The sequence below is a fragment of the Rattus rattus genome, chromosome 15 (genome assembly GCF_011064425.1).
Source record: "Rattus rattus isolate New Zealand chromosome 15, Rrattus_CSIRO_v1, whole genome shotgun sequence".
NCBI classification, from domain to species: Eukaryota; Metazoa; Chordata; class Mammalia; order Rodentia; family Muridae; genus Rattus; species Rattus rattus.
Window position 1 is genome coordinate 71,161,638 of NC_046168.1, and position 9,288 is coordinate 71,170,925.

At 47.5% G+C, this 9,288-nt stretch overlaps 1 protein-coding gene across 1 annotated transcript; it reads right to left on the reverse strand.

Annotated features, from left to right (window-relative positions):
- Window positions 1-4,114: 4,114 nt before the first annotated feature.
- On the reverse strand, window positions 4,115-8,971 carry Rps14 (ribosomal protein S14). The gene is made up of 5 exons (XM_032885747.1): window positions 8,886-8,971; window positions 6,940-7,090; window positions 6,073-6,234; window positions 4,752-4,828; window positions 4,115-4,230 (listed from the first exon to the last, which is right to left on the reverse strand). Exons 2-5 carry the CDS (start codon window positions 7,086-7,088, stop codon window positions 4,163-4,165), a joined length of 456 nt encoding a protein of 151 aa, XP_032741638.1. The 5' UTR covers window positions 7,089-7,090; window positions 8,886-8,971; the 3' UTR covers window positions 4,115-4,162.
- Between the last annotated feature and the right edge of the window lie 317 nt (window positions 8,972-9,288).

Sequence of the window (9,288 nt, forward strand, 5' to 3'; positions counted from 1 at the left end):
GGTACATGTCCTCAATCTCCTCCGGTCTTGTCTTTGATGTTCAATAGGACGAATAGAACTATGATGCTCATGAGTGTCTAACTCAGTTCCAGGTTTCTCTTGTCTAGGTTGAGGCTCTGAGTCCTCTGGAAAAATTCTGTGGTGAGGTGCTCCTTAGGTCAGACTGGAGGACCCATCCATGCACCACGTGATGATTTCCCTGGTGCTCTGGGCTTCCTCAGCTACTTCTAATTCCCCTTTGCATGTTCTATTCACTGGGAAGTGAGTCACCCTCCATAGCCTACTATTAGAGAGAAAGAAGTTCTTTCCAGTGAACTGATCTTAAATTGCTTTCAATTCTTTAATTAAGGAAGATTTGTGTCCACCCCCAACCCGCACTTTTGAAAACTAAGTTCAGCATGGATTTAGTTTATGACCCGGGTTTAGCCACACACTATTTTTTCTAATGTGCTATTGCATTTATGTGTGTATGTGTGGGGGTGCACGTGTTCCATAGTACCCTTCTGGAGGTCAGGGGACAATTTGTGGAAGCTGGGCTCTCTTTCCTCCATGCAAGTCCCAGGGACTGAATTCAAGTCAGCAGGACACCAGTGCCTTTCCTTGCTTGACCCACACCAGAATTTTTAAACATTTAACTATTCATTTAAATGAACCACTCATAAATAAAATAAAATAATCTTTACTTTAAAAAAATTATTAATGTATAGGAGTACACTGTAGCTGCCCCCAGACACACCAGAAGAGGGCATCGGATCCCATTACAGGTGATTGTGAGCCACCATGTGGTTGCTGGGAATTGAACTCAGGACCTCTGGATGAGCTCAGTGCTGAGCCATCTCTCCAGCCCTACTCATTTATTGTTATGTTCATGTATGTGCCTACTTACACATCCATGTACTACTGTCCATGGAGACCAGGAGAGGAGTCCTTGACACTGTGAGCTGCCATGTGGATGCTAGGTATTGACCCCGGGTCCTTTGCAAGAGCAAGTGCTCTTAACTGCTGAGTCGTTTCTTCCGTGCCCCCAAGGCTCCCCAATTTTAAAGGTTTTATTTTGTGTGTGCCTGCATGCACGTGTATATGAGAACAGCAGACTCTAGCCAAGCTAGAGAGAAAAGCAGAAAGGTTTCTGAGTCTCCCACACCCTATGAATACTGCGAATTTTGTGAATTTTGGTTCTCCACACACGTTCCTAACCCGAGCCAGCTCTTTATCCCGTTTAATTTTCTCAACTTTTGTTTTGAAATTTATGTGTTTTGACTGAATTTATGTCTGCACTCCATGTGTGTTCAGTGAGTGCCCTTGGAGGCCAGAGAGGCATCAGATCCCTGAAACTGAAGTTGCAGACAGTTGAGAGCCACCATGGCAGGGCTGGAATTGAACTTGGGTCTTCTGAAAGAGCAGCCAGTGCTCTTAACCACTGAGCCATCTCCCTGGCCTCCATTTAGGTAAAGTGTGTAGTAGTTTATGCATCCAGAAAATTCTGTATTATCCAACAAAGGAATGGGGTGTGTGCATGTGCCACAATATGGATGAATCTTAGAATACTATGTCACCTGGATAGGACACTCCAGTAATCCCAGCACTGAGGAGCCAAGCAGGAAAACACAGACCAGCCTGGGCTACATGGGGAACCCTGTCCCTTTCAATCAAAACAAAGTGCAACTCAGGAATCAAATATTTGGCAATGGGCTTGAAAGAACTCAGCAGTTAAGGCCCTAGCACCCAGGTCAGGTGGCGCTTACAACCCCCTGTAGCTTCAGCTCCAGGATAGCAACCTCCTTCAATACACACAGCAGATGGTCATATGTGTGTGCGCGTGCACGCGCACAGACACACACACACACACACACACACACACACACACACACACACACACACACACACACAAAACCAAAACGCCTTTGCCAGTGAAACAGGGTCTCAGTGTATGGACCCAATACAGAGTTCTGCCTGCCCTTGCCTCCCAGAGTTCTGGGGTTAAAGACATGCTCCCACTGCCTTTTTTTGAGGCAGGTTTCAAATTGTAACTCAAGATAGCCCCAATTGCATGGCAACCCTAACTTTACTAGGATTACAGGTGAACCACCAAGAGCGACAACTTTGCCAAATTACTTTTCCTACCGGATTTCTTAGCTGTATTATAGGAGAGTGGCACCTAAAAGGCTTAAGACTGATCTTTAAGACTCAGCACATGGAGTTGGTGGGGGGTTGGGAGAGATGACTCAGTGGTTGAGCACTGGCTGCTCTTCCAAAGGGCCTGAGTTCAATTCCCAGCACTTACATGGCAACTCAGAACTGTGTCTACTTTCAGTTCCAGGGGATTCAACACCCTCACAGAGACATACGTGCAAGCAAAGCACCAATGCACATTAACTCAGTGAATGAGCGTGCATGGCGGCACACGCCTTTAATCCCAGAACTAAGGAGGCAGAGGGAGGCAGTGGATCTATGTTGAGTTCCAGGCTAGCCAGAGATACACAGTGAGACCGTCTCAAATAGAAAAGCAAACCCTTCCAGAACGCTCAGTTCCATCTGATAACACTGTGTCCTTGGAGCTGGAAGCAAGCTTCTGGAAAGCAAGAACCGTTATCTGTTTTACTGCTGATGAAAATAGGACTTGGTATTTGTGGGGTGACTGGTTCTTAGGTACTTTATGTACCAATGTGGAACAACCTCAGAGAACTGCTAAGGAAAGCAACAGAAGTACAAGCTACCCATCTCGCACAGCCGGTGTGGGGGGAAGGAACACACCCACACAGGTTTATATATGGCTCAGGTCTGGAAGGCTCCTCCAGCTCAGGCTGTACTTGGATCAAGTTGCCCCTGCTCTGGCCCTTTAAGAACAAAACAGGAAGCTTGGTGGTGGAATGTGCCTTTAATTTCTACCTATTGGTGGAGGCAGAGACAGGCTGATCTCTGTGGGCCAGCCTGATCTACACAACTTACTCCAGAGTTAAAACTAAACAGTTAAGACCCATTTGAAAACCCACAAGGGGCTAGAGAGATGGCTCAGCGGTTAAGAGCACTGACTACTCTTCCAGAGGTCCCGAGTTCAAGTCCCAGCAACCACGTTGGCTCACAACCACCTGTAACAAATTCTGGTATATCTCAAGACAGCTACAATGTAATCATATACATTAAATATTTAAAAAAATACAACCAAACTGGTTAATTTATACCTGTAACCCCAACACTACACTCATTGAGGCCAGCCTGAACTACAGTGAAACCAGCCAAGAGAAATTGGTTCATGTGTAGATCATCCAAACAGCCCCACCTCTCTGGTATCTTACAGTCCAATGTCACCCTGGCCTAGAGGTCCCTATGTAGACCGGGTTGGCTCCCAACTTGTGGTCTAGCCCTGCCTGCTGGGGTTTGAGTGTCCCCCAATGCCTGGGTTATGAACAGTAAGTTTGGAGACTGGCTGGCAAATGCCATAGAGCTACTGTACTGCCTCAGCATCTTATGTTCCCAGTTTCCCTTTCCTAGAAAACCAGTTTCTAGAACCTAGGCTTGCCCAACCTACACCAGAAGCTGAGACAACCCTACTGTGTCCTATAGTAGTCTTCTAATCCTCTCAAACAATATACTATTTGCCTTGTTGTGTACCTCAGTGACAAACGACAATACAAGAATTGCAGGGCATGGTGGCAGAATTTTAATCTCAGCACTTGAAAGGTGATCTCCTTATTGTGAGACCAGCCTCACCTACACTGTTTAAGGACAGCCAGGGCTATGTAGAAACCCTGTCTCAAATACAAACACCAGGGCTGGAGAGACGACTCAGTGGTTAAGAGCAATGACTGCTCTTACAGTGATCCTAAGTTCAAATCCCAGCAACCACATAGTGGTTAATAATAATAAATTAAAAAATATATTTATTTATATACACACACACTAGGGGCTGGAGAAATGGCTCGGTGGTTAATACTGGCAGCTCTTCCAGAGGACTCTGGTTCAATTCTCAACATCCATGGTAGCTCACAACTGTAACTCCAGTTCCAGGGAATCTGATACCTTCACATAGGACAGACACACAGGTCCTATCAGGTTTTATATATCAACGTGCAGAAAAATAAATTATTAAAACAAACAAGCATCAGAACCAAAATAGCTTACAAAGCAATTTATTAACAGAAAATAACTTGAGAAGTCCTGTTCACAGACGGCGACCACGACGACCACCCTTCCTTCGAGTGCTGTCAGAGGGGATGGGGGTGACATCCTCTGTGAGAAGGGGAAAAAAAAAAAAAAAAAAAAGTCATTGCCTGTAGCCACAAGTCTAACTAGCAGTAGACTATTCTTTCCCAAATGCATTTCCAATGGTTAGCAATTCCTCATTCCAACTCCCTTTTGGAAGGGGCCACAGGCCCTGAGAAGGTGCACAATCAGAGATGAAGGAAACCAAGTTCCTAAGTCAGAGCTACTGCCTCTAGTAGAAAGTGACCCTACACTGATCAGCTTGGCTGTTTGCTCTTTTCACCAGGTGTCAGGAGCAACACTGTTACAAAGGGTCAGCAGGGAAGAGATGTGAGGGCAATCAAGGGAGTCATGGGGTAAGAGGCAGAAATGTTTTCCCAACATAGATGGGGAAAAGTTGTACCATTTAGAGATGAACTCTCTCCCATAATGCCTTTTACAGGCTCCTTAACAAAAGCCAACCAAAGCTGACCCATTTGGCATGTGGCATGGTTTGGAAGGGGTCACTGCTTCAAAGCAGCCCCAAGTGTTAACCAGAGGGGACTTACCAATCCGCCCAATCTTCATCCCAGAGCGAGCAAGAGCTCTGAGGGCTGACTGGGCTCCAGGTCCAGGGGTCTTGGTCCTAGAAAATGAAGTTCATTGGCCAAGTAAGTCAGCAGAATTTAGAATATCTAATTTCAATCCACTTCTGAATTGGGGAAACCAACGGTTAAATACTTGCACACTGTGAGGGAGCCATACTTAATCTCCAATTTCACAACACAAAACCCTCTTCAAAATTGCTAAATGAGGCTGGAGAGATGGCTCAATAGTACTGAGACTGTAGCAGAGGGCATGGACTGTTCCTATTGCCCACATGGTGGTTTACAACCATCTGCAACACCAGTTCCAAAAGAGTCACTGTCCTTTTCTGACCACCGCAGGCACCAGGTATGCACATGGCACGCACACAGGTATGCATTGCACTCATTAATTTTTTCTACCCTGTTTAAGGGCAGGGGAGGACAGGGCAGAAATATGCTGGGATTAAAGATGCACCACAACACCTGTAAATCTTTAAAAGGAAGGGGGTGCACAAGGCACCCCTCACCTGGTCTGTGGCTAAACTCTTCCCCTGGCTCCTTCACTGCTGCATCTGAGATGCTGCTTCTTCACAGGACTACCTCAACAGCTTCCTCAAGCGGCTGCCCGTGGAGTGGCTTCCTGCTCTAGTTCTCACACCATGTCCTCGCTCTGTCCCATTAGGACCGAAGACCTAGTGAGGCCCTATCCCAGTCTTGGATCACACCTAAGCCTCTCATTCCTCCAATGCCCAACTTTTTTGTCTCTACTGGACTATGTACCCCACCTCATCATGTAAGCACCAGTTGTATAGACTCCCATCAGCCTCAAAATCATTGTGTGACCAACCACCAACCTCAAACGCTGGATGCTCCCCACATCCATTTCCTGGTGTGTACCACAGTACCCAGCCATGTGGTGTTGGGGAAAGGAGCACTCTACTGTATTTAAGTCATTCCTACCACCAACTCCACACTCTGCTTCCTAGTATTTACCATAGACTGAAACCATGCAACCTCCTGCATGTTAGGTCTGAGTTTCCTGCAAAGGTGAGGTGCCACCCAAAGCCACTACCTGGCATTCAGTGGTTAGTCAATAAACACAAAAAACAAATCATCTTTTTTTGGGGGGGAAGGAGGAACTGTGTAGCCCAGGCTAGTCCCAAATGTAGCTCCTCCTACATTTGTTCCTGTGTGCTGGAATTACAGGATATCAGCTACTATGCCTAACTAAGAACACCCTTCCATAGATAATAGCTTGCCCTGAGACAAAACAGACCTTAAAGCCACCCACAATATTCCGTACCTGTTTCCTCCTGTGGCCCGGAGTTTGATATGCAGAGCAGTGATGCCCAGTTCCTTGCACCTCTGGGCCACATCCTGGGCAGCCAACATGGCTGCATACGGAGAGGACTCATCTCGGTCAGCCTTCACCTTCATTCCACCAGTTACTCGGCAGATGGTTTCCCTAGGGACAAAAGCAGAAAACTATGTCATTTTCCAACAAGGATGCTTGGAATACTGTAGCTTGTATATGCTTGGCCCAGGGAATGTCCTGATTAGAAGGTGTGGTTCTATTGGAGTAGGTGTGTCACTGTGGGTATGAGCTATAAGACCCTCATCCTAGCTACCTGGAAGCCAGTATTCTGCTAGCAGCTTCAGATGAAGATTTAGAACTCTCACCTCCTCCTGCATCATATCCGCCTAGACACTGTTCCCACCTTGAAGATACTGAATCTCTGAACCTATAAGCCAGCCCCAATTAAATGTCGTTCTTATGAGAGTTGCCTTGGTCATGGTGTCTGTTCACAGCAGTAAAACCCTAAGACAAATACTTATTGAACCCCCAATGAGCAGTGTAACGGTGTATCTGTGTATGACAAGGCTGGTTAGCCTGAGCATATATCCTGGTTCTGAACAAGACAGTTGTATTTATAAGGGGGGGGGGTGTTTCAATCTCTAGGGTTACATAAAATCACAGCAAGGGGGTAGAGGAGACATGATCTCAAGTTCAAGTTTACCCTCAGCTCCAAGAAACACAATGTGTTTTCTTATCATTCATGACAAATTAAGCAAAACAGTAATTCTCTAGGGCAAATTCCATCAACTCTAATACCCTTTCTTTACAGTCAGTCCCTTTGAGGCTTGTTTTATGCCTTTCTGAAGTACTCACTTGCCAGAAAGATCGGTAACATGGACAAAGGTATCATTGAAGGATGCAAAGATGTGGCAGACACCAAATACATTCTCTCCTTCAGCCACCTGAGGTCCAAGGCTGATGACCTGTTCTTCCTTCTTTTCCTTCCCCTTTCGAGGTGCCATTTCTAGGTGGAAGAACCTCAATGTTAGCAACAGGCAAAGGGTCCCCAAAACATTTTCTCTTTACCTAAGGGAAGACCCAAGTATCGCTCCTAATATCCTGTCTCTGCTCTTAGCATTTACCAAATCATACAATTTCTCAAACTTGCCTTTAGGGTGAGCCTATACGGTCCTAGTAACAAGCCACACGCATTCCTAACATTCTCGAGTAGCTATGCAAAACAGACAGCATAGAAGGCAGGTCTCAGGCCAGAGTTAACACTCCAACTCTCCCCCTCCCTTCCCTTCTGCCTCCATTTGTTCCGTGTAACCCAGCAGACAGGTAAACAGCAGAGACCACAACCAAGTTGGGGGCGGGGGTTGGTCTCTGCCCACACATAACGCTTAAAACCCAAGTTTCTTGGGCCCAGATACCATTTACAGTTTAGGCCCAAAGCAGCCTAAAAAGACCAAGAAGTCAAAGAACTTTCCACCTTATCCTTGCCCACACTGCTGCAACATCCCATCAGATACCTCCCAACACAAGTTCCTCACAGCATCACTGCTTAGAAAGCAAATTTTCCAACTTTTACTAGTGCCAAATATTAAAAGCAAAGTGTGGTGGCATGTAACTTTAACTCCAGCACTGGGGAGTCAGAGGCCGGAGCATCTACATACAAGTTCTAAGACAGCCAGGGCATGTCCTTCCAGGAAGTCTAATCATGAGAATGGTGGACAAACCAGTGAGTGTTTAGATCACCTAACTCTAGCCTATAACCATAGTGCACTCATGGGAACTAGGGAAAAGACACAAACAAGGAGACTGATTCTTTTTCTCCAAAAGGCCCAGGCAGTCCTTTGACCAACCCAAGGGGAAGTAGTAGAACAAACTATCACCATTTCCAGAAGAAACTAGTTATTGAGCAGCACTCAAATTACATTAGGCTACCTCCCAGCAGCTAAGAAAACTAAACAGGATCGTCTGTCTGGGATGATAGTGTGCCAAAGCCTGCCTTGTAGTACCTGCCTTCCTAGTACCAAGATGCCCCTACTCCCCTCCCCACAATCCCAAAACACCACAGGCCTTAGAAATAGGCTTCTAGGTCCCTGGGATCTCTCTTGTGCCTCTCTCATACACTATTTGGGGTCCAATTCCCAGATGTACAAGGGCAGGTCTAGAAATGTACAGTCACCTCAAATTAGGCCAACACGCGATTCGGTAGGGTACAAATCGTCTGGGCAGGATGGTTACTCAATGCAGCTTCGCTGGGGATGGTTATCAGAAGAACATAAACATATGGCATCAGTCCTGCCGCATTACGGAGGAGCACGACAGGCAATGTGTCCGACTCGGGAGTAGCGTCATGGATTAGGATTAGCACTCCACACAGGAACAAGGCTTAATGTCATCCCTTTTAATCTTCGATTTACAGAGGGGATCGGTACACATCCTGCTCGTACTTTTCACGAGAGGAACGAGGTTAGGGGCAGGCCGGCGACTGCCTGGAACAACTTAACAGGGTACAGGCGGCGGCCCACACGCGACCAGGGGCCCGCTCCCCGAAATCACTCAGTGCAAGGCTGGCCAGAGGCCCAGTGCAGGACCCGCACCCACTTCCACTTCTGACTTCCCCCATCTCAGGCCAGTGGCCGCCACCGGGACACAGCGGAGCCCTGGACCTGGATGGGTCGGGGAGAGCGGGCGGCTGCTCGTCTCCACCACTCACTAGGCTCGGCTACCGCACACAGACCCCGGCCCAGACCCCACAGAGAGCCCTAACCAAAGGATGCCTCACGATTCTCAAGGCCCGGGCCTCCTACCTGAACGTCGTCTCCAGACTCCTCCACCGGAAAGAGAGAGACGGAAGGGGCGGGCAGACGGGTCACTTCCGTGTCCCGGAAGTGTACCTCTGAGGTCACGGAGAGCGGTAGGCTCCCGGAAGAAGTCTCTATCACGGTTTCCAACGAAGCTAAAACCGCCCGTAAGGCAGATGGCCTATTGAGGAAGCCGGTGCTGCGTGTTGCTGTGACCGGATCTGCCTATGAGAACTCACGGAGCGGACACGCGTGGGAGAAGAGGCGGGCTATACTCCAGGTCTCGGTTGCCGCAACTAGACAGACTTCCGCCAGCAGAGCCTCAGGCCAAGGAGCCTGGGAGCGACAGCGCTCCTTGTGGTGCGGAGGAGAATAACAACAACAAGCAACCTTGTAATGCAACTTTACC